The sequence below is a fragment of the Schistocerca nitens genome, chromosome 4 (genome assembly GCF_023898315.1).
Source record: "Schistocerca nitens isolate TAMUIC-IGC-003100 chromosome 4, iqSchNite1.1, whole genome shotgun sequence".
NCBI lineage: Eukaryota > Metazoa > Arthropoda > Insecta > Orthoptera > Acrididae > Schistocerca > Schistocerca nitens.
In genome coordinates, this window is record NC_064617.1 from 191,318,815 (window position 1) to 191,346,028 (window position 27,214).

Sequence of the window (27,214 nt, forward strand, 5' to 3'; positions counted from 1 at the left end):
CTAAAGACCATAAATTCAACTAAATACCTAGCAATTACAATTACGACCATTAAATTGGAAGGAACAGATAGAAAATGTTGTGGGGAAGGCAGGACACTTAGAAAATGTATTAGACCTTCTAAGGAGACTGCCTACACTATGCTTATCCGTCCTCTTTTAGAATACTGCTGCTTGGTGTGGGATACTTACCAGATAGGATAGATAGAGTACATCAAAAACATTCAAAGAAGGGCAGCATGTTTTGTATTATCACGAAATAGGGGAGAGAGTGTCACTGAAGTGACACACGATTTGGGGTGATCATCATTAAAACAAAGACTTTTTTGTTGTAGAGCAATCTTCTCAAGCAATTCCAGTCACCAACTTTCTCCTCCGAATGTGAAAATATTTTGTTGACACCAACCAACATAGGAAGAAATGATCGCCATGATAAAATAAGAGAAACAGAGCTCGTTGGAAAGATATAGGTGTTCGTTCTTTCTGCACACTGTATGAGATTGGAATAATAGAGAATTGTGAAGGTGGTTCGATGAATCCTCTGCCAGGCAATTAAATGTGATTTGCAAAGTACCCATGTAGATGTAGATGTAAACTTACTGCCTGCTCTGCACCACAGCTGAACCACTTGTGGTGTCCACACCATCACTGAGTCAGCTCGCTGTGTCAAATCTACAGAGGGTACACAGCTTGCCTGTCTACATCACTGGCCATGACTATGCCTGCTGCTCAGTGTGGAATATTACATGAAGAAAAAAATGCATTTTAATAACTGTACTAGCTGGATGGAACAATAAAGACTTGTTCATGTTTAAGGAGGAATCAAGTTAAATGACTGAATGAAAGAGGGCTATGTATATGTTTACCACTGGTCTGTCTACCACTTTCCCACATATCAAACCTGTCTCCCAAACCATCGACGGAGCTTACCATGCCCAAGAGAAAACTCGAACCTATCCTGATAAACCATAACTGCTAAGGTTTAATGTCAGTTTGTCCACATCTTTCCTTGACCTGTTACAGTTTGGCATCCTCGACTTGCGCCATAGGGTGGTGGGGTTTCGGGTTCCGCTGGATAGGTCAGGAGTCCACTACACGCAGCAGGCGGCTACACAGGTAGCAGGGGTTGTGTGGCGTGGACTGGGTGGATTTTTAGGTTAGATGGCCTCGAGCAAGTACAGAAAGGGCAACAACCTCAAAGGGTGCGGGGCAAAGTCAGAACACGTGGGGACCAAGCAGCAATCGGTATTGTAATTGTAAACTGTCGAACCTGCGTTGGTAAAGTACCGGAACTTCAAGTGCTGATAGAAAGCACCGAAGCTGAAATCGTTACAGGTACGGAAAGAGAGAAATTCTGCCGAAATTATTACAAAGGCACAGACGGTGTTCAGAAAGGATAGATTGCATGTAACCGGTGGTGGCGTGTTTGTCGCTGTTAGTAGTAGTTTATCCTGCAGTGAAGTAGAAGTGGATAGATCCTGTGAATTGTTATGGGTGGAGGTTACACTCAACAACCGGGCTAGGTTAATAATTGGCTCCTTTTACCGACCTCCCGACTCAGCAGCATTAGTTGCAGAACAACTGAGAGAAAATCTGGAATACATTTCACACAAATTTTCTCAGCATGTTATAGTCTTAGGTGGAGATTTCAATTTACCGGATATAGACTGGGACACTCAGATGTTTAGGACGGATGGTAGGGACAGAGCATCGAGTGACATTATACTGAGTGCACTATCCGATAATTACCTCGAGCAATTAAACTGAGACCCGACTCGTGGAGGTAACATCTTGGACCTACTGATAACAAACAGACCCGAACTTTTCGACTCTGTAAGCGCAGAACAGGGAATCAGTGATCATAAGGCCATTGCAGCATCCCTGAATATGGAAGTAAATAGGAATATAAAAAAAGGGAGAAAAATTTATCTGTTTAGCAAGAGTAATAGAAGGCATATTTCAGACTACCTAACAGATCAAAACGAAAATTTCTGTTCCAACACTGACAATGCTGAGTGTTTATGGAAAAAGTTCAAGGCAATCGTAAAATGCGTTTTAGACAGGTGTGTGCCGAGTAAAACTGTGAGGGACACGAAAAACCCACCGTGGTTCAACAACAAAGTTAGGAAACTACTGCGAAAGCAAAGAGAGCTTCACTGCAAGTTTAAACACAGCCAAAACCTCTGAGACAAACAGAAGCTAAACGATGTCAAAGTTAGTGTAAGGAGGGCTATGGATGAAGCGTTCAGTGAATTCGAAAGTAAAATTCTATGTACCGACTTGACAGAAAATCCTAGGAAGTTCTGGTCTTACGTTAAAACAGTAAGTGGCTCGAAACAGCATATCCAGACACTCCAGGATGATGATGGCATTGAAACAGAGGATGACATGCATAAAGCTGAAATACTAAACACCTTTTTCCAAAGCTGTTTCACAGAGGAAGACCGCACTGCAGTTCCTTCTCTAAATCCTCGCACAAACGAAAAAATGGCTCACATTGAAATAAGTCTCCAAGTAATACAAAAGCAACTGAAATCACTCAACAGAGGAAAGTCCACTGGACCTGATGGGATACCAATTCGATTCTACACAGAGTACGCGAAAGAACTTGCCCCCCCTTCTAACGGCCGTGTACCGCAAGTCTCTAGAGGAACGGAAGGTTCCAAATGATTGGAAAAGAGCAAAGGTAGTCCCAGTCTTCAAGAAGGGTCATCGAGCAGATGCGCAAAACTATAAACCTATATCTCTGACATCGATCTGTTGTAGAATTTTAGAACATGTTTTTTGCTCGCGTATCATGTCATTTCTGGAAACCCAGAATCTGCTCTGTAGGAATCAACATGGATTCCGGAAACAGCGATCATGTGAGACCCAATGCACTTTATTTGTTCATGAGACCCAGAAAATATTAGATACAGACTCCCAGGTAGATACTATTTTCCTTGACTTCTGGAAGGCGTTCGATACAGTTCCGCACTGTCGCCTGATAAACAAAGTAAGAGCCTACAGAATATCAGACCAGCTGAGTGGCTGGATTGAAGAATTTTTAGCAAACAGAACACAGCATGTTGTTATCAATGGAGAGACGTCTACAGACGTTAAAGTAACCTTTGGCGTGCCACAGGGGAGTGTTATGGGACCATTGCTTTTCACAATATGTATAAATGACCTAGTAGATGGTGTCGGAAGTTCCATGCGGCTTTTCGCGGATGATGCTATAGTATACAGAGAAGTTGCAGCATTAGAAAATTGTAGCGAAATCCAGGAAGATCTGCAGCTAATGGGCGCTTGGTGCAGGGAGTGGCAACTGACCCTTAACATAGACAAATGTAATGTATTGCGAATACATAGAAAGAAGGATCCTTAGAAAATGTAGTCCATCAACAAAGGAGGTGGCTTACAAAACACTCGTTCGACCTATACTTGAGTATTGCTCATCAGTGTGGGATCCGTACCAGATCGGGTTGACGGAGGAGATAGAGACGATCCAAAGAAGAGGGGCACATTTCGTCATAGGGTTACTTGGTAAGCGTTATGGAGATGTTTAGCAAACTCAAGTGGCAGACTCTGCAAGAGAGGCGCTCTGCATCGCGGTGTAGCTTGCTGTCCAGGTTTCGAGAGGGTGCGTTTCTGGATGAGGTATCGAATATATTGCTTCCCCCTACTTATACCTCCCGAGGAGATCACGAATGTAAAATTAGAGAGATTTGAACGTGCATGGAGGCTTTCCAGCAATCATTCTTCCCGCGAACCATACGCGACTGGAACAGGAAAGGGAGGTCATGACAGTGGCACGTAAAGTGCCCTCCGCCACACACCGTTGGGTGGCTTGCGAAGTATAAATGTAGATGTAGGTGTTGGGGTGGTGGTGTGATTCTGCAGGCTACTGTTATAATATTATGTAAAGGATAGATTGTTTCACACTATATAGAGGAGACGTTGTGTTGCAGACAGGCACAACAAAAAGGATGCTACACATTTTACCTTTCTGCCAAAAGGTCTTCTTCTGAAGTGGAACACACACACACACACACACACGCACACACACACACACACGTCTCTAACTGCAGCAAGCCAGAAATGGTCATGCAGTGTGTGTGTGTGTGTGTGTGAGAGAGAGAGAGAGAGAGAGAGAGAGAGAGAGAGAGAGAGAGAGAGAGAGAGAGAGAAAGGCCTTTTTGGCCAAAAACTAAAATGTTAAGCAGTAATCTCTGTCTCCATATTACCCTGTCTACCACCTTTAAGCTCTCAGTTTTTCAAATCTCGTCCGATGCAGTCCTCAACGATCAGTCTTTCCTTCTCATCCTGTAGAGTAAGTCTCCCCTGACCCGCGGTTCTGGGTTACTTTCCCAAAATCTATCCCTTTTACTACACCTCTCCACTTCTTTTCCTTCACTTCTCTTCCTTCCCCTTCAACCCTTCTGCCTGAAGAAGGAGCCACTGGCTCTGAAAGTTTGTCAATTACAACCGCCTTTTGTGTGTTTTCTGCCGCCACTTAGGGAGTAGGTTTTTTATCTAACCAATTAAATATATTTGTCAATAACTGATTGTTTTCGTTGTTAAACAAACATCCTTCATACGATACCTTGTATGTAAAGACTGCTTCATACACAATGCTTTCCCCACAATCTAAATCAGATCACAGGCATGACTCAGCTTGTAATCAATGCACAAGATCCATATCATAACAAAAATTAAAACTATGTTTTTCATTATTATTATTATTATCGTCATTATTATTATTATTATTTTATTTTTACTGTCAAGTTCTCATTCTACTGAAATACCATTTCACAACACAAAAATTTCAGTAATAATGTTTTCAGTTTGTAACGCTTCACTTCAGAAAGTCATCAGTTATAAAGTAGCAATGTACTACAAAGTCTGATCATATTATTATTTCTTACAGTAAATGAGTACACGCATCACTGTAAGTATAAAGCACACACTACAAATAATGCTGCCTACCAATCATAGAAACATGGTTAAGGCTTTAAATGTAGGGAATTTATTAAACAAACCTTTGGTTACTCTATACTGTTAACTTACTGTGTACAGTTCACTGTGCTGTCTCCTAGAATTTTATCCACAGCTACAGAATTGTTGCACATGCTCTTTTGTTCCTCACATGGCTACTAGAAAATATTATTACAACAGCAAGTAAGGCACCTTTCATATCTGCCTGAAACATGCCTCTAATCTTCCACATGCCAGAGAATTTTCTGATGCAGCAGACAATTCAAGTTCAAGAACTATTCCCACTCTCTCCTTCCATGTACTAAACAACAGAGTAATATTTTATGCTTGTGATCTGATAAACTTGCTTGATTCTTTACAACTGGTACACAGTTACGCTTTTGTAGTATTGTCACCAATCCACAGTTATGCAGAAAATCATCAGGAAAATACTCTTATGTTGACAGAGAGGATTTAGTAATAGAACCAACTCTACTGTGCACACAAAGAATCTCTTTTAGCAGCAGCAGCAGCAGCAGCAACACAGGGTGTTTGTAAATATTGGGGTTTTAACACTTTATAATATTTATTACATTAAACTTCCAATTACAAATGATATGTCAAATGAAAGAGTAACTCAAACATTTGTGTTTGGCACCAGTGCGCACGTGCAGCATGCAACGTTTCCACCGCAGTCCACTACACAGCGGTAGTAGCGAAGATGGCGACTAGTGAACAGAAAGCGTTTCGTGTTTTGCAGTTTGCGAAGACAGAATCTGTAGTTACTGTGGAACATGCATTCCGGCTGAAGTTCAGTTGTGATCCTCCAAATTATGATAACATTTGTAGATGGTATCATCAATTTGAAGATACCGGCTGCCTTTGTAAAGGGAAGAGCATAGGACAACCAAGAGTTAGTGAAGAGACTGTTGAGCGAGTGAGAGAGTCGTCTACTCATAGCCCAAAGAAATCAGTCTGGAACGCTAGTCGTGAATTACAAGTTTCCGTGTGGACTATTTGGAAAGTTTTAAGAAAACGCTTACAACTATGTTCTTACCGTTTACAGTTATTACAGGCTCTAAAGTCGGCAGACCATGGATTACGTGCCAACTTCAAGAACAAAATGTTGCTTCATGACGATGAAGATTTTCTGGATCATGTTGTCTTCAGTGATGAATTGACGTTTCACTGTAGTGGACATGTTACCACTCACAACGTGCGCATCTGGGGCTCAGAAAATCCTCACGAGTTGGTAGAAATGCAACGAGATTTCCCTAAAGTGACTGTTTTTTGTGACGTATCCCGGTGGAAAGTTTATGGGCCTTTCTTTTCTGGTGAACCTACTGTAACTGGCACTTCTTACCTTGATACACTAGAGCAATGGATCTTCCCTCAGTTGGAAGATGAGCCAGAGAACTTCATTTTCCAGCACGATGGTGCGCCACCTCACTGGCATAGCAAAGTACGCGATTGGTTGAACTTCACTGTACCCATGAGCTGGATAGGCCACAAGGGGTCCAATGACACGGCTTGCTTTGCATGGCCTCCGTGTTCACCCGTCATAATGCCATGCGATTTTTTCCTTCAGGGCTTCATCAAGGATAATGTGTATGTGTCTCCACTACTTCCTGAATTAAGAAACCAGATTGAAGCAGCTGTCGCTACAATCACTGAAGACACACTTATCAACGTTTGAGATGAACTCAGCTATAGACTTGATGTTTGCCGCGTGACAAATGGTGCTCACATTGAACATTTATAAGGTTCTTGGTAAAACTGTTTGAGTTGTTCTTCCATTGGACATATCATTTATAACTGTAAGTTTAATATAATAAATATTATAAAGCATTAAAATCCCGATATTCACTTATAAACACCCTGTAGTAATAGTATTAGTAGAAGTATAAGTACAGTATAGTATCAGCATCAACATTATCAGCAATGACACTATTAACTAAAGAAGCGAAACGGGAAAGAAACTCACAGTTCAATGCTTGAAGGGGAGCTGCTACTACTGTCTATGTCACTGGATTCTGACTTGTGTTTGCGTTTCCTTTTAGTACCAAACAGAGCTTCTAAATCACTGCTCTCACTGCCCGATTTGATATCTGAACAAGAATCTGAGTCCACAATACGCTTTCGTTTCTTCTTCCTGTAATATGATACAAAACAAATAAATGTTCTAATTAAACTAAAATGAAGCTTCATGTTTTCCATTGAAAATTCTGTTGTATGTTTCATATCAAAAATATCAATATCATACAATTATCAAAAATTTCTAACCACAAAAAAGTGTGAAAACTTGAAGAAAATCACACACACACACACACACACACACACACACACACACACACACACACACACACACACACGAGAAAGAGAGAGAGAGAGAGAGAGAGAGAGAGAGAGAGAGAGAGAGAGCACTGTTCTCATTGCACAACTTCCAATATTTAATACAAATATTTCAGATAATCTGGATGAAAGTTCTCATGAACACAGTTTTTGTATCATTTTATTCCTGTGTGTGGCATCCTGCCTGACAAAAAATGTGAAGCAACTAATGTCACGGTCAGCTGTCAATGTAACTTTGTGCACACATATACCATTGGCAGTTATGTAAATCACCACAGTTGCAGATGTGTGTGACAGATAGGGTGGCTACCAAAATACATTCGTGAGGTTCATGTTTAGTGTTGTTCTCAGGACTAGTCCATTATATAAGAGGCATGGACAGTGTTAGATGATGAATGATCACTCTGAAGGACACAGAGGTGCTGCATACTCATGTGAGGTAGCTTTATCAGCACCCAAGTTTAGAAGAGGCCTCCATGTGGGTCTCCATTTGACTGGCTGTTTCAATCGTGCAATGTCCAGATTTGTGGGGCATTCTGATTGGACAGCGGCCCAATGTATGACTGTATAGGAACTTGAGGACAGGTGAGAACACACTGTCAAGGTTACAGCTGACCATGTCTGACCACCACAGGGAAGGATCACTGTATTCTGCACCAAGCACATCATAACCCTTTCACATCTGCAGCTGTCATCTGGGAACAAGCAATGGACTCCCTGCAACATTCTGTGCTGTCTTGACCATTGGTCAGAGACCAACAACAGCTGGTGTACAGAATTACCATCCCTTGCATAGGCTGCTGTTAACACAACACAAACTGCTGTATTTGGAGTGGTGCTGTAACTGGAAAGCTCAAACTGTTGATGAATGGCATCACAGCGTTCAGCAGCTGATCACAGTTCTGCATTACTCCATATGACCACGGTCGGCAGGTACACTGGTGATCTGGTGACATGTCCCATTCTTTTGATGTTATGGAGAGGCACAGTGGTGTTACTTGCTGGTGTCATGGTGTCGGGAGGCATCAGGTATGACTTCAGGTCAGATAGGGTGGTTATTGAAGAAAATCTGGTGGCACAATGGTATATCATTGACATACTATTTCCCCATGTGGTATCTCTAATGCACCAGTATCGTGGCACCATTTTTCAACAGGGCAATGCTCAATAACACGTGGTGTTTGTTATGAACTGTCTGCAGCATGTTGAGGTACTTCTGTGGCCAGCAAGATAGCCAAATCTGTCCCTGCTAGAACTTGTATGACACCAGCTCGACGTCAACTAGGTGCTAGTGCCACAATATCAATGACCAGTAACAACAGTTGTGGGTGAACTGCTTCAGAAGAGGATACAATAGCTATATGACACCTTTCCCAATCGAATCAGGATGATTCAGTTCACAAGGGGGTACAATATTACACTAATAAGTGGGATCATACTGTCAAGTTCTTTGTAAATTTGAAAAGAAAAAAAATTAATTGCTGAAGTACCACCACACACTCACTCAACATGAAGGTTAATCTCCTCTTCCCCTTCACGGTGCTTTAACTTTTTTTGTCAGTCAGTGTAGTTCCTGAGTTTCATAAATTATCTGAAAAGAGTCATTTTAGGAGATTTTAAAATTAATTCTAGATTTAAGTTCAAATGTAACTCATATGAAAATTGATTAATAACAACTACTGTTTATACAAAAAGAAACCTCAGTGGATAATTTAAGTGATCACAACAGCTTCAAGTAACTGGGCTCGAGGCATTGCCAAAAATATGCCATGCATATGTCAATAGAAACTGGCCTGAGCTTAGTACATTCTACTGCCTTGCTTTTGACACAGAATAGTTAACATATTCCAAGAAAGTTCTTATGCAAAGTTTTTATATGGCACATGGGGAAAATGGGTATCTACTAAGATCTGTCACACCGGGTAACTGCATTTATGAAATTTACAGTTAGTTATCTACAGAATGTGTTGCTATTCCTCTCATTTGACTTTTCTGCTTTGCCTCTTTTTGTCAGCATGTTGTGTTGACTCGGATAATTTTATCAGAGAAAGAGATTCATGGAAGAAGTATAACAGGCAGAGTTGTCTTTCAAAATAATAAGAACAAAGTGAGAATTAAATACTAAGGTTGGTGAAATTTGCAACACCAAGGGTACATACAACTGAAATGTACTTTACAGCACAGATTAGGATCACACAATTTCTTAACTTTGAATAGTTAGTATAACGCAAAGCTCCATCATGTACTGAAATCAGAGCCTTTGAAAGTTATAGTATCAAATATGGCCTAGATATGCCCCTGGAGGACAAGGGGATGAGCACTGACTTGCCAAAATAAGGCATACTGAGTTGCATGAAAAGGAGGGAGTGCTTAGGGGCTCTAAAACTTTCCTGATCCAGTATTTAATGCTCAGAATGGTTTGAATTGCTGTTATATCACATAAAGCCCCAAAATATCACATTTGGGATTTGCACGCTGTGCTGCTCAACAGTGCATGCTGCCAGATCGTCAATTCCGCAACATGTTACATATATGTGGACACTGTAAGGAACATATCCTTGTTTCAACTCAGTAAATGAGGACTGAGTTGAAGTCATTAGTGTAGGTGATTCCTATACAAAATATATATATTTGTTACATATACTGAGAGATATTAATTTCAAGTACTGGTAACATATTGGGTGGGAGGGATGGATGCTCAAGTGAAGACAAGAGACTTGAAATATGTCCAGAGCTGAATGGAGGAGTTGTACAAAGCTAAGAGGAAATGAAAATAAGTTAAAAGTTAATAGTATTCCATTAAGGAAAGACACCTAAAAATTGTTCCCCTTGGACTATCACTGTATGACAGGCTGAAAAAGACTCATCTGAAAAGACCACAGTTTGCTACTAACAAGGGAACCTCCCCATCGCACCCCCCTCAGATTTAGTTATATGTTGGCACAGTGGATAGGCCTTGAAAAACTAAACACAGATCAATCGAGAAAACAGGAAGAAGCTGTGTGGAACTATGAAAAAAAAAAAAAAAATCAAAATATACAAACTGAGTAGTCCATGCGCAAGATAGGCAATATTGAGGAGCGTGTGAGCACAGGAGCGCCGTGGCCCCGTGGTTAGAGTGAGCAGCTGCGGAACGAGGGGTCCTTAGTTCAAGTCTTCCCTCGAATGAAAATTGTAATTTTTTTTATTTTCACGAAGTTATGATCTGTCCGTTCGTTCATTGATGTCTCTGTTCACTGAAATAAGTTTAGTGTCTGTGTTTTGTGACCGCACCGCAAAAGCGTGCGATTAGTAGACGAAACGAAATGACGTGCCTCTCCAATGGGGACCGAAAACATTTGATCGCAAGGTCATAGGTCAACCGATTCCTCCATAGGTAAACACGTCTGATATAATATATATTCTATACGACACTGGTGACGGCATGTGCGTCACATAACAGAAATATGTTGTCGACCCACCTAACTTGTACACTTGGCGGATGGGTAAAAAGATTCTTCTATCTTGCCTGATTTAGGTTTTCTTGTGTATGTGATAATCACTCCCAAAAAGTGATGAAAACATAAAGAGTTTGTCAGATAATAATTGACTGAAAATAAAAAATTAAACTTTTCACTTGAGGGAAGCCTTGAACCAAGGACCTCTCGCTCCGCAGCTGCTCACGCTAACCACGGGACCACGGCGTCCTGAGCTCATACTGTCGTTGAAGTTGCCTATCTTGCCATGGACTACTCAGTATGTATATTTTGCTTATATTTTTTTCCACACAACTTCTTCCTGTTTTCTCGATTGATCTGTGTTCAGTTTTTCAAGGCCTATCCACTGTGCCAACTTATAACTAAATCTGAGGGGGGTGCGATGGGGAGGTTCCCTTGTAAGCATACCAGCAATGACATTCACATATTCATCAATGATTGCAATGGACATGGTTTATAGAATCTGATGCAGCGGGATGCATGATCCCAGTGCAAGCAGTAGCGGACAGCAATGAACCACTTATACAGAGAGGCCCCACCCTATACAGTGTTGTATCATTGAACTAACACTGTGGACGAAACATGCAGTCAGTTAAAGTAATGAAAATAAATTGCTATCATCCCACACTATGATCACATTGTGTTTTTTTCTACCCACTTGCCACTACTAAGGCCCCTCTCCTATCCACTGGTTCCCCAAAGCTGCCACTCTTGCAGCAGCATGCCTTGTGCAAGCGGCAATGTCAAAGCTTGGTAAACCAATGGGACGAGACCTACCACTTGGCTCTGTTCAATCTTGTCACATGCTGATTCATAGTCTTCACATCAATGATGCACAATGGCACTTCCTTTCACATTACCAATATGTTTTATGCTTTTTCACTGATTGAGCTAAGTGTAATATTGATATAAAAGAGGATTGCTCGCACTAAATATTCACTATCTCTCTGTACTTTTAATCACTTATTATTGTACAGTGTTCTACACATAATTTGAGTTTGGATTCATTTGCACAAATCTATCTAGGTGTCACAACTTTTGTAGGCATTTGTGTCTTAACAAAAAGACTTCTTACTAGAGAAAGAGAGAGAAAAGTAAATAAAAAGTTCAAAATCTGTTATTTTCTACTTTTATGTCTTTTGTATACATCAGATTTTCTAAGATTTTTTAAATATCAGCAATATATAAAAAGAAATTAATCTCTCTATTCTCTAATCAGTAAGGTTGAGTTTAAATTTTTGAGTATTTTAGTCCCCACAACAGTATGTTGTCATCAGGTCAATATGCATGAGGAAAATTTCTTAGCCTGCTGCACTCATGGCACTGACACCAATCAACTTCGTTTTTTGACAAACACAATAGGCTAAATCAAGTGTCAATTTTCACTGTAGAAGAGCTTTGTATGCCCAGCTCTTAAAAAGTACTTGTGTGTTTTCATTCGAATGGATAAAATGGAATAACCTGTTACCATGGCATTCTGAAATGAAAATTCAACCAAAGTTGGCACAAATTATAAGTACCATGAGTAAGATGGGGAAGGCTTATTTCATTATCAATAAATGGGAAATGGGTAGTTGAATTTGAACATGATGTGGATGAAGATGATGCAAGAAGGTCAACATGTCTGAAAACTCAACACTGCTCTCACAAATGAAAATACTACAAAAGTGCACAATATCATAATGGACTATGTGGTGACTAGGGATGAATAAAATACATGACGCCACATACACATCACGAAAGAGTATGGTGCTCGTTACATGGGGAACTTATTATGAGCAAGATTTGGGTTAAATTTATCGAATGCTTGCCACAAAGCAAATATCTTGGCAAATCACTATTTCATTTCTACAACAGAACACATGCCCTACAACAGAACACATGCCCATGTGCACCCACAGTAAAAAAGATGCTAATCATGAAATCAGTTGAATTCTTAGAATCCTAACATCGCTAAGTCAATTCACTCTATCAAAAGGATTATTGTTAATGTTTTCTGGTATATGAAAGGGATTTTCTACATTGATTACCTTGCAAAGAGCAAAACAATAACTAACAAATGCAGTCCATGTCATTCAATGCAATTCATCAGTTGATAGGGGTGCTTTGGTCATGGAAGGACCATTGTGCAGATTGTTGTAACATCCACCTTATTCAGCTTATTGGCACACTCTGACTTTCAACTAAGTTTACATCCAAAGAAACATGACTGTAATGAAGTCCTGTGAAAAAGTTAGGGCGACCATACTATCCATAAAGTCCTAGCTAATTCACTGTGAGTTGACTGATGGGGGTGGCATAAATTGCAGAACCCTTTACGATCACTCCCATCAGCCACCCGAGTGTCAGCCTGCAGTGTGTTAATAGTAGGTGGATATTATACTGTTCTTCCAGAACTACATTTTAGGGAATTAATCAAATCATTGGGAAAGCACTGGACATAGTACATGAAGCTACAGGGGAAAGAGTTTCAGAACACTGCATTTTTGAAAATATTTCAATGCACGGTATAAATTTTCACCTTGCTTTTATGTGTCAATAAGACTGTACAAATACAAAATATATTCTAAGATATCATTAAAGTTACATACATAGAGGAAAAATACACATTCATTACAGAAAATCAACTGGAGAGATTATTGCAAATAAGCATCACCCTGAATGAATTTCTCATTAGAGCACATGTAATACAGTTATTAGCAGCTACGAGAAATAAATTACTGCAGACTGGAAAAATATCAGTATTAAAATTATTAAGAATAAATGAAAGTTAAAATGAAGATGTATTATGTAGAGGCAAACATAATCACAAAATTCCTTATACACAATAAGAGGAGGAAAAGTACAGGAGATGACTGCAAGATGTTTGCTAAGGTAGTAGAAAGGAATGACAATGCGTCAACTGTGGATCTATGCATATGTGAGTAAAAAACAAGTGTATTAAGAGATTAAAAGGCTGTGGGGAAAAGGAAATTGAGGCAAACAACAAACAGGAGATAATGGAAGGTACATGCAAGGCCGGTTCGAGAACATTTTTCCACACAAAGAACTTATTTGGCACTACCCTCCCCCTCTGTAAACAAATCTTGCACTGGGGTGTTCCTCTCGGACTGGCACTCCAAATGACCACTACTAATTCAGATAAATTCTCTATAGAAATCTTACAGGTGTGGCACCTCTGGACCCTTCTCAGATTGGCGCACCAAGTGACGGCTTGTGTCGTTTGTGCCTTAAACCGGCCCTGGGTATATTGGCAGCATTGGGGTAAGCTATAGTGCTGAAAAGACAAAGGATCATTAAGCTTAGAGAGCATATTTAAATATGCTTGTTTGTGGTGTTGAACCCAATTTGGAATGAGGCAGTAAAGAGTAGCCTTCACCAGCATGCATCACTTTCAGAACACAGAGAATGTTGCACACATACTGAACATGACTTACAAGGGAACCTCCCCATCGCACCCCCCTCAGATTTAGTTATAATTTGGCACAGTGGATAGGCCTTGAAAAACGGAACACAGATCAATCGAGAAAACAGGAAGAAGTTGTGTGGAACTATGAAAAAAATAAGCAAAATATACAAACTGAGTAGCCCATGCGCAAGATAGGCAACATTAAGGTTATTCTGAGCCCAGGAACACCGTGGTCCCGTGGTTAGCGTGAGCAGCTGCGGAACAAGAGGTCCGTGGTTCAAGTCTTCCCTCGAGTGATAACTTTACTTTATTTATTTTCGCAAAGTTATGATCTGTCCATTCGTTCATTGACGTCTCTGTTCACTGTAATAAGTTTAGTGTCTGAGTTTTGCAACCACACCGCAAAACCGTGCGATTAGTAGATGAAAGGACGTGCCTCTCCAATGGGAATCGCAAGGTCATAGGTCAACCGATTCCTCCACAGGAAAACACATCTGATATATTCTATACGACACTGGTGACGGCATGTGTGTCCCATGACAGGAATATGTTGTCTAATGGCGAATGGGTAAAAAGATTCTTCTACCTTGCCCGATTTAGTATTTCTTGTGGATGTGATAATCACTCCCAAAAAAGTGATGAAAACGTAATGGATGGACAGATAATAATTATCTGAAAATAAAAAATTAAAATTTTTCATTAGAGGGCAGACTTGAACCAAGGACCTCTGGTTCCACAGCTGCTCACGCTAACCACAGGGCCACGGCTCTCCTGGGCTCATATATTCCTCGATGTTGCGTATCTTGCGCATGGACTACTCAGTTTGTATATTTTGCTTATTTTTTTCATAGTTCCACACAACTTCTTCCTGCTTTTTTGATTGATCTGTGTTCAGTTTTTCAAGGCCTATCCACTGTGCAACTTATAACTAAAACTAAGTGGGGTGCGATGGGGAGATTCCCTTGTTAGTAATATACTCTGCATTTCTTCTGAACACAATTTGCAATGAAGCAGTAAAGAGTAGCCTCACCAGCATGCATCACTTTCGGAACACAGAGAATGTTGCAGGCATACTGAATATGACTTAGTTATACACTCTGCATTTCTTTTCTACCTAACATACTCACTCTTGGTAGTATTCCTCATCTTTCTGAAATTTGGGCATGCCAACTGCACAAAATCTCCTTTCATGTTTTTATTGCCTTTTTCCTCTTTTTATGCTCCATACAAACAATCTGGATACTGGCACAACATAATCTATGGTTGTATCTACATTTTACTAGTCATGTGTATATTTTTATTTGCTTGTTACCTATTTTCATCGGTTTTCTTTACTTCTCTTCATTTCACTGACTTTTCTTTCTTATTGCATTAACACCACTCAACAGTTATAGAATTTACTAGCTCTTCTCCTGATAGGTCCTTGTCTACAGGACAACAATATTGGATCTCTGAATTTGCCTTAATGCAAAAAAATATAAAGTATTGAACCACATCAGTATTCAACTAGTTACATTGAGATTTTACATTAACTCATTTCCTATAAGTATATAACAAAATATGTCTTTCTAAAATAAAAGCCCTCTGACAAAGACAAAATTATTGACACGACTAATTTGAGTATAAAGAACATATTTGCATCATGATGAACCACAAATACCATATTATTTGCCAGTCCTTTTCTCGGTGATTATCATTTAACATAATCCTTATCTTAAATTAATCAACTGATTTCATTGTGACAAATGAATTTGGTTTATCTTTTCAAACTCAATTTTCCATTTTCTGTTTTGCTGTCTAGTTTTTATTACACACTATTTGATATCACCTAATGTGGATGTGAACAGCTCCTGTTCGATTATCCTCCACTTTCTCCAAAATAAAACCACAGCACACACCAAGACTCTACAAAACAACTTTAATACCACTGGGTGTATGTTAAATGTTTCTGTATTGCCATTTTAGCCCGACAGTGAGGTTTATACCTCAAAATGTGTCAAGAAATTTTGTAACTGGTAAGTGATCTCTGTACAACATTTTCATATTTTTGAAACAGTCAAGGTTGATCAACAGTCAATACGGCTTTGAATCAGCTGTCCCTAGTGTAATTAAGTTCTATATTCACCAAGAAGACTACTAAAGTTTTAATTAAAACTGCTACATTTATGCTGACTACTGTTCCCACAATCTGGATCACTCTGGATCTCTCTTCAGATCTGATCTACTTATTTATTTTCAGTTTCCATAATTGTGCAATGATTGCCGAAATAAATTTCTTATCATCTCACAGTTATTCTTTCTCGTATCACAACAAAGACCTGATCAGTATCGCTTTTTCCTATAGAAAATTTTCCCACTTACCAGTGATTTTAATGTGCAAAATCTGTCACCATTGTTCTGGAACTTAGCAGCGAACCCTATATTTCAAATTTAGAAAAATCTTCTGTTTGTTATTCTCAGATGAAAAAAAGCCAGCAAACTACATGGGAAAAGGAAAGGAAAAGTATTTGAGATCACAGATCCCCTATTATTAATCTTAACATTTATGTATCCCAAGCAATTAAAATAAAATCAAAAAATACACAAATATGAATATTTACTAAGCAGAAGAAAGGAAGCCAGCCCTCGCAGCATTTACTACATCCATGCATGACACTGAAAGAAACATGATGTCTTACCTTTGGATCAACGGAGTTGCGCCAGATGGGCTACAACGCAAAGCAAAGTGCTTTTCATACAAATAAACCACATAAAACACAGTTACATTTAAGAATAACTAATAAAAATTTGCTAACACAATGTTTAACAAGTTTTCCACCACAATAGGAGTGGTTTTTTTCCTACTTTGTCATAATAGTTCAGTCTAAGAAGACCACCACATGAATACATAAAGGAGATAGCACTAACTTTTTATCATACATATCCAAGTTTCACATTAAATAGCGTTTCAAGCTACTTTCAAAATTTTGTAAAAAAGAAAAAAACCACACATTTTATTGTATTTCACACATGCATAGAATAACTAAAAAGATCACATGATTTAACAGCATTTGAAGGAATCGGTCTACCATATATGATGCATGAGAATGGTAGTTGTAGCACAGCAAAATCCACAGAAAGTCCTATTTCATTCCCTTCTTTAACTACCCCATTTTCAAAAAAGGTGGGCCCTACTCAATCAGGGCCTGAGTGACCTGCAGCAACTCTTTCTCAATCTTCCAAAAGCTCCCTCGCTTTCCTTCCAGAGTAAGGAACAAGCATTTCTGAAACCTAGAAATACTTTAGTGCTGGTCAGCCACTGTCTCTTTATAAATTGACAGTTTTAGTAAGTGGGTTCTTCTTACAATACAGCACTGCTGGCCATTAAAAATGTTTAACCATGAACACAATGTAGTAAGTCAAGTACTATTACCACTTTTAACATGATGTTCACAGTTGTTCCCCGTGTCACACCAAATACATAGCTCCAACGACTTCTTAAAATTACTGAACGGCTATCAAATCTGTGCAGCCTCTTCTATAATCAAATCCTAACACAGGTGGTTTATATTCTTGTCTCTTTTACTTGTAGTTTGTGCCCATTCTCCAGAGTATATCATGCCTTCAGCTAATTGTGCTGCACAGCTCACTTTTTAGTGCATGTTCTCAGTGACAGTATAAAAACAGTTTGTGCTACTACTGTGCTCCCAAGGAATATCGCACATACTAAATGCACTGTCTTTAATAGGACTATATAATTCTCCAGATCTTCAGAGTGGTTTAAAACATTGTTATTAAGCCATACATACAAGCCACAGAAAACAGAGCTGAAGAAATTAGCTGTGGTGGAACAATACCTGGAGAATAGGTAAAAAATATAAGTTGGAAAGATGAGAATCATTGTCACCTGTCACTTTATTAAGAACAAATGTACTGCTAAATTCACACATTGTTACTACAGCATGTGAAAATACTGGTCTGAAACATGTTACTATAGTTCAATTCTTTTATCTTGGCGGTTTGCGCATGCCCGCCCAGACGCGGGAGATTGCTGCACCAAGAGTATAGTTCACAAACTTATGTTTAGGGGGGAGCGCGCAGTTTATGAAGTAAAGCCGCCACGGCCGCATTAACCCTTTCGCTGCTACAGAGACGTGCTCCCCGCATTCCGCGCTGTGCGTTATTTTGTCATCATTGCACTGCTCGCCTGTACCGACACATGGTGTTTTGACTGCTTTGTCACACTTTATCATTCGATTTCACAAAAACTATTTGGCCCAAAAATTTGATTTTTACACATCTTCTTGACTGATACCTACCCCCCATAAATGACTCAATTTTGTTTCGATGTTCAACACAGTTATTGTGCAGCATTAGATGTAGTAAATCATTGCATGAAATTTTGAAGAGTTTGCAGAGGTAAAAGTCCATAGCGTATAGTTTCCGTATGATTAATTTTAGTTGCTACTAGAAATTTCAAAAAAATACATTCAAACGAATAAAATTCATGAAGTAAGACACTTTGATATTGTTTTTAAATAAAGAAAATATTAATAACCGAACAAGGTTTGAAATCAGAACCTTTCGCTTAGGAGCCACTCACTTTAACCATTACGCTAACGCAGCTCGTCATTCAAGAGAACTCCCGGAGGACTTTAAAAAATCACGCAAAATACCGAATAACACTGTTGGTATGACTATGAATTAATCACGTTTCGTCAAAGTACAATAGGTAATAAACAATTACCGCTGTTCTTTATTGCGAAAAAGCGGTTAGTGAGAATGATACAAACACCTTTCCTTGCTATCGCCTGAATCAGGAGGCTTATTGCTTGTTACGTTTAATTAATTAATAGAATATGAAGCAATTGGTATAAAGAATGCTTTTTCCAAACTTTCTATAAAACAAAGTCTGCTATCAAGACATTGCTTTTGTTCAATTACTTTATTTATACAGAATGAGATTTTCACTCTGCAGCGGAGTGTGCACTGATATGAAACTTCCTGGCAGATTAAAACTGTGTGCCCGACCGAGACTCGAACTCGGGACCTTTGCCTTTAGCGGGCAAGTGCTCTACCATCTGAGCTACCGAAGAACGACTCACGCCCGGTACTCACAGCTTTACTTCTGCCAGTATCTCCTCTCCTACCTTCCAAACTTTACAGAAGCTCTTCTGCGAACCTTGCAGAACTAGCACTCCTGAAAGAAAGGATACTGCGGAGACATGGCTTAGCCACAGCCTGGGGATGTTTCCAGAATGAGGTTTTCACTCCACTGCAGAGTGAAAATCTCATTCTGGAAACATCCCCCAGGCTCTGGCTAAGCCATGTCTCCGCAGTATCCTTTCTTTCAGGAGTGCTAGTTCTGCAAGGTTCGCAGAAGAGCTTCTGTATAGTTTGGAAGGTAGGAGACGAGATACTGGCAGAAGTAAAGCTGTGAGGACCGGGCGTGAGTCGTGCTTCGGTAGCTCAGATGGTAGAGCACTTGCCCGCGAAAGGCAAAGGTCCCGAGTTCGAGTCTCGGTCGGGCACACAGTTTTAATCTGTCAGGAAGTTTCTTTATTTATGACTGAACGTTTCTAAAACTGAAGACACTCGTCCGTGCTCTGCACTGCAGTCAAGCTCTGGCAACATCGTTCTCTGTTCATTGGCTGACTGTGTTTTGTGATGTCAGATGCGCAGAACGAACCTAAACTCGGCCGCCGTCATAAATGACGCGCACTTTAGCATGTTCAACAGACTTCATCAAATGAACCCATAAATGCTGGAAAATACATGACTTGTCACAAATAGGCCTCTGGCACTAATTTAAGACAAGACAAGATAACAGTATTCAAGCTATCTGCACAATCATCTGCAAGCAGAAACTAAATTCAATAATAACTAGCACCACAGAAGAAGATGTTGCAACTAGTTTAGGTTCGCAACTTGACGAACATTTGAAGGAAGCAAGTATGAACAGAGACTTTTACAGCAAAAATTTTTATGGACAACTGGGCTCGGCTGTGGATATCTAGCGGATATTCTATACATTTGGAAATTGACTTTCTACTGCTGAATACTGAAGTTGTGTACAATTTCACACACACCTTTTGAGGTAGACATCTTTATTTGTGATGTTGACTGAGTTAACATTTGGTATGCATGTTCTTCCTATGGAAGCCACAAGTTCTTCCTGTGGGAGCTACAATCACTCACTAGTGGCAGTTTCAGTAGTTTGAGGCAAAAGTGGTCAACAACCACAAGCAAATTTTCCATGTTGCAGGGTGTACATTACTGAAAAGACTGTCAAGTGTGTTTTACTTCCTTATACCCTATTTGCATGCATTTAAAGTGAGGGCATGTGGCATGTGGGAAAGAGAGTGGAAAGAAATACGACAGCACAGGGGCTGGTAATACTCTGCAGTGTGCTCTTCCCAGAAGACTGGTGTTAATGGAATGGATGTGTGGTAGATACATGGGACCTAATATCCATCATAATGATGTGCTTTCCAAGTAGAAACTTCAGCAGTCTCCTCCTCAGAATTGACATCAACAGACTCCCCAATGTATTCACACAACTCACCATCAGAGGTTGATTTAAAACTTGATCAGCTAGTTGCTTTGAACAGGTGACTTAGCTAAATGGGACACCAATTTACTACCACCACCGCCCCACACATTAGGAATGACAGCAACCATCATAATTATTACAAACATTTAAAAGGCAGCGTAACCTGCATATATAATTAAGTATATTGCCATGGAGAGCTTCTGTAGCAACCCACGCACTGTCAAAAAACATTGCTATATACATATATATTGCTTAGTCAGATTATTATGATGTTTTACTCAGCAGATGTGCTGCTTTTGCTGGCTGCATGGAACAGGGAAAGAGGTGGAGGGGGGCATTGGGGGGGATCCGGAAATAGATTCTAGTGATGAAATCATCAATGGGGAACAGACTCGACATACAGTGAAACTTGCTCAAAACGGAATCATCTGGGACTAAAATAATTTTCCAAATTGCACAAGTTTCTGGATTACACAAAACTCACTGGGCTACGTAACATTTGTCAGGTATCAAGCACAAAAATACAGTAAAAATTTTTAATTATGCGTATGCTGTATTTAGGTACCTTCACTCCACCATAGTAGATGTTCATTTACTGTATACTGGACAATAGAAGACTGGACTATTACACTAACTGTTAAATAACACAGCATTTCTATATTTTTACTCGAACTTTAAATTTGTTTATTACTGTATGTCCACACACATTATTTCCACACTTATTAGCTTTGCATTTCACTTTTTTGCCACATATCAAGGAAGGAAACTTGTTTTAATTTCCTTTTCAAAACTGTTTTTTCTAGGCAATTTTTTGCGCTATACGATAGTTCCTACAAGCTGGGAGAATTTGTGTGTGCTGCAAATTGCATAACATTGTTTACGCATGCAATGGCTTCTTCAGGCATATTAGTTTTTCTAGAGACATCATTTTGCTCCTCTTCTTCTTCCTGTGTTTCTTCTTCATCATCCTCTGTGTTGTGGATTTCTATTAAATCCGTTGCTGAAGAGAAAGTTGAGCGAGTAGAAAGAAAGGCATCACTTCAAATGTAATCATCTGCACTAAATGAGATGTTTTGCATTTTCATTAATTCAGCAATTGCTGCTGCATTTTCTTGAACTTTGTGGCCACGGAAGCATCTTGTTCTTGATCCACAAACCCCGCTTTGTTGAAGCACTTGGTGACAGTTGTGGGTTTTATTTCCTTTACTGCCAAGCCAATCCAATTTATTGCACCCATGACAGACACTGACCGTGCAAGAGCAAACACAATTTCGGCTTCTTCAACACTAAGAATAAGAGATTGCATCAGTAAACGCCTATAATGACACTTGAATGTGTAAATAACCCCCTTGTCCATGGGTTGTGTGAGGCTAGTTGAACCTGGAAGGAACAAAGCCAATTTCACATTTGATAATGTTCCTTTTGGATAGCAGGTTGCATTGTCTAGGAAAAGGAGAACTTGATGATTTTCGTTTTTCATTTCAGCATTGAAACAGCTAGCAATTCTTCCATAAGCCCACTCACCATCCACAACTTTTTATTGCTTCACCATGTGACTGGAAACTTACTGACGTCTGTGTTTTTGAAACGTGGTTTTTCTGCCTTTCCAATCACCAGTGGCTTCTCAGTTTCACCTAACATGTTTCCACACAGCAGTACGGCGAGTCTTTCCTTCGACATTTTTCCACCGGTGCACTTTTCACTTCGAATTGCAAGCGACTTTGAAGGGAGTGCGGAATAAAACAGTCCTGTTTCTTCGGCATTGAACACGTCTTTTGGGTAATAATTCACAATTAAGTTGGACAGCATCGTCTTCCATTCTGTTGCTACACTTTACTGCACATCCTTAGCTTCCCCACACACTTCATTCCACACGATGTGGTGCCTAGCTTTGAAACTGTCCAGCCATCCTGTGGATGCCCTAAACTCCGTAATTCCATGCTTGTTAGTGACTTTCAAAGCCTCACTCTCCAACACGGGTCCAGATAAAGTTAAGCATTTTGCCAGTGCACTTACGAACCATTCCCATACTATTTCGTTAATTTTTTCATTTCCAGTCGTCTTCACCTTACTTTTCATGTCTGTTCCCTTTTATCCATTCATCCCGAATCTTATCCTTGTTTCTTAAAGTCTCATAAATTTGTGTTTTACCGCATGTGAAACACAACATAATTTCGCACACAGAGAGACTGTCCTGTTGCACAACATCACTGCCAACTGTCATTTCTGACCATAAAATGTGTGAAACCAAGGGAGGGGTGATTTTATTCATGCCCTTTATGACACCTCCTTCATGTAGATTCTGAGCAGTAGTGTGTCCAAAATGTTTTCCTCAGTAACCCTTAAGAACACCAAATGATTTCAACACCTCGTGTCACAGTCCTGACCTACAACACACAGAAGTGAAAAGAAGGGAGAGATGTGGGTGAGGGGAGGCATAACAACCTTCCCATGGTCTGACACATTAATAGTCTCATTAGGCAGGACTGTGGTAAAATTGGTGCCAATGTGACTTCATTGACCCACCCTACATCTCACAGGAATTTCTGAGCTCTGATCTGTTATTTGTTCATGTTGATAATCTGCTGCTTGAAGCATTGCCAAGCTCAAGGGTGACATCGCAGGGTTCCACTCTTCTGCACAATTACAGAGGATAGTTGCAGGCACTGTCGGTTCAAATTTTGAAGTTCTGTATTGCAATGACAAAAAAATTGATGGGGTTTAAAAAAATGACCCTTAATTTTGTTGCACTGGGTACTTCCTTTTCTTATTTTTTAATTAACAGTTATTTATTTTCAGTTATATCTACAGTACGGTCACAGATTATATAAACTGAAGTGAAAGTGACACGAGAGGAAACAGAGCACTCTTAAGGAACTAGAAATGCCGTCTTTCAATTTAAATCTGAAAGAGTATTGAAAAATACAGATGCTTGTAAATAAATGTACTGTATTATGAACTGGAAGAACATAGCTTGAGGAGACATACTGTAAGTCCGAATTCTTGACTCACCTACAACTTGCACTGTGCCCCCACAGGTGATGACTCATGGTGTAAGTACCAATCAGGAACGGAAAATGCCCATAAAAACAGTTTGCCAAATGCTATAACTGATGTAATTAAGCCCATATTCAGAGATTTATAACAGCCAAGTTTATTGGAAAAGTGTTTACATGGGAAAACACAAAATACAAATAAAAGTGTAAATAATTTAATTTGGACTAGGATTCCCAAAAGACTGTTTGTAGAGATAAAAACATTGCATTTTGGAGTGTATGATGCAGGGCAACATACAATGAGGGAAACATTATCAAATGTTATGTGCTGAAACGTTTAGGTTTCCAACCAGGACACAACACCATTTCCACAATGTACCTCATTGATGAAAAAAAGACTAAGAGGTACAGGAAGAAGAGACAAAAGCCTACAACATGCAGCAAAAGGGAAGGAAAGACCAGTGAAAAGGACACTAACACTGGAAAAAGAAGAGGATGCTGATAATCCATCATATGGGGCAGGAATGTATTAAAAAACTTTGGAAGCCATTTCCTGTAACTTTAAAATTTTCATCTTTGAGAAACATTTTCACAAAAACTGCTAACAGTATATCAATGAAATTTACAAACAATATTGGTTACTTCTTTTCCTTCATTTTTATAACAAACTGTAAAAAAATATTGTATAGTTCAAGAGTTATAGAAGAAAAAGTGAAAAATTTTAACTTTGTAGAGAGATATTCACTGAACATGTAGTCCAAATTTCACAGCAATATGTTTAATGGTTTTAGGGAAATGTTCCTTCTATTTGCTAAAATTAAGATGGAGGAGAGGGATCGTTGTGGCTCCCCTTAAGGCACAGGCAGCTTGCAAAAGAATGTTTAAAATGTGACAGTTCGCAAATAGCAAAATGTTTTCACATACAGAAGACACTCCCTACGCCAGTTCTTTCTTGCAGCAGAGCATATTATGCAAGACAACTGTGGGCCTCCAATTTTTGTACACACAATTTAGCCTCCAGAGTTGCAACAATGCATATGTGGTATGAGAGTCAAGCCGGTTGTGGATACCAAGAAATTGCTTCCTGTCTTTTACACTACGTAAGTAGATTGCCCACATGTCCTGGCATTACATTACCCAAAATACACAGATCAAAAATGTAGAACACAAATTCATGTTTTCTGGTCACTCACATACACTGAATGTGGCCAAAATTTTGGAATTATTAAGAAGGTTGCCAGGACGAAGCCTTGGATTTTTGTATCTGATGAGTGGGCATTACTCATTTCCAAGGCCTGCTGGAAATGTAAGACAGTCCATATGACTGACAATAATTTCATCACACTAACAAGGGAACCTCCCCATCGCACCCCCCCTCAGAATTAGTTATAAGTTGGCACAGTGGATAGGCCTTGAAAAACTGAACACAGATTAATCGAGAAAACGGGAAGAAGTTGTGTGGAACTACGAAAAAATAAGAAAAATATACAAACTGAGTAGTCCATGCGAAGATAGGCAACATCAAGGATTATGTAAGCTTAGGAGCACCATGGTCCCGTGGTTAGCGTGAGCGGCTGCAGAACGAGAGGTCCTTGGTTCAAGTCTTCCCTCTAGTGAAAAGTTTAAATTTTTATTTTCAGACAATTATCAAAGTTCAGGCACTCACACATAATCAATTTCCGTCTCCAAAATTCCAGGACATGTTCAGATTTGCTTGGACATATGCAGGATTTGACTGTCTACACACGGAAAAATTTGAAAGCGTTACAAATATATGTTTTGACAGAGCACAGGGAAAAATGTGCGACTGTGAAACTGTTGCATTCATTTGTTGCAGTTTATGTGACAAACTCTTATGTTTTCATCACTTTTTTGGGAGTGATTATCACATCCACATGAAAACCTAAATCGGGCAAGGTAGAAGAATCTTTTTACCCATTCGCCAAGTGTACAAGTTAGGTGGGTTGATAACATATTCCTGTCATGTGACGCACATGCCGTCACCAGTGTCATATAGAATCTATCAGACGTGCTTTCCTGTGGAGGAATCAGTTGACCTATGACCTTGCGATCAAATGTTTTCGGTTCCCATTGGAGAGGCACGTCCTTTCGTCTACTAATCGCACGGTTTTGCGGTGCGTTCGAAAAACACACACACTAAACTTATTACAGTGAACAGAGACATCAATGAACAAACAGACATATCATAACTTCGCGAAAATAAAGAAAAACTTTTCACTCCAGGGAAGACTTGGAACCAGCTGCTCACACTAACCATGGGACCACGGCGCTCCTGAGCTCACGCTATCCTTGATGTTGCCTATCTTCGCATGGACTACTCAATTTGTATATTTTTCTTATTTTTTCATAGTTTCATACAACTTCTTCCTGTTTTCTCAATTGGTCTGTGTTCAGTTTTTCAAGGCCTATCCACTGTGCCAACTTATAACTCAATCTGAGGGGTGTGCGATGGGGAGGTTCCCTTGTAAGTGGACTCAGTGATTATCTCAAAGACTCAGTCAGTGAAAGGTTTGAGAAAAATGCAATAGTTGCATAATATAAAGAAGTCAACCTTCAGTTGGTTTTACAAAGAATTAGTCGATGAATGACTGGAAGATTTTCAAAATATTAACAACAAGGAAGCACACTGTTGTGGCAAAAGTATCAGTGTGTTCCCTGCTCTAAAAACAATTAATGAAAACACTAAGCTAAAATATCTGAAGTACAGAGACCTAAAGACTCTACTTTTCTTTGTGTCACCAGTGTATCATAAATTTTATCAGATACTTCCACATCATGAAGCTCATAAAACATGGAATTTTCTGGATTGTCTCAACTTTGAACACTTTTTCCTTGAAACTAATATTTTGTTATTTATATCCCCTGTCTTCTAAGGGTCTCATGTATGCAAGATAGCTGGTGATTATTATTGTTCATGTAATGCTGAGTGAAACTTAGTGACACTGGACAATATTTTGGCTTTAATGGACCAACTTGAGCTCTAGCTTGGAGCTGTATAATAATCATGCTAAATTTACCATAAGAACAATGGGTTTCTTCATGGGAACATTTAGTCGGTGTGAAGAGTTAAGAGAAGTTCAACAATCTCAAATGGCAGATGCTACAAGAGGGGCACTCTGCATCACAAAGAAGTTTATTATGGAAATTTCGAGAGAGTATTTTCTGGGAACAGTTGGACAACATATTTCTTCCTCCCACATACACCTTGTGAAATGACCACAATGAGAAAATTTGAGAAATTACAACTATTACAGAGGTTTACCAACAATCAATCTTCCCTTGCACCATTCGCAAGGGATCAGGGAAGGGGGGATCAGTTTTTGGTAACAGAAGTACTCTCCGCCACACACCACCAGGTGGCTTGTGGTGTACTGATATATATTCCATAAAAGCCAGGAGGAAAGTTGACAGGCGGGTACTGTGATGACTTAGATATCAAAAGAAATTTAATTTTTTACGTCGGTATATATCCCAC

The 27,214-nt window shown here is 39.5% G+C and overlaps 1 protein-coding gene across 2 annotated transcripts in view; it reads right to left on the bottom strand.

The window, feature by feature from the left end:
* The window catches only part of LOC126251334 (transcriptional regulator ATRX homolog), a 500,398-nt gene that overhangs the window by 268,070 nt on the left and 205,114 nt on the right, over positions 1–27,214 (bottom strand). The window contains exons 15-16 of one of the 2 annotated variants that reach the window (XM_049951678.1): positions 16,869–16,898; positions 6,938–7,105 (exon numbers count right to left, since the gene is read on the bottom strand). In XM_049951678.1, the coding sequence (XP_049807635.1) occupies positions 6,938–7,105; positions 16,869–16,898 (198 nt within the window). The remainder of the gene's footprint in view (positions 1–6,937; positions 7,106–16,868; positions 16,899–27,214) is intronic. The other variant, XM_049951680.1, reaches the window with a different exon arrangement.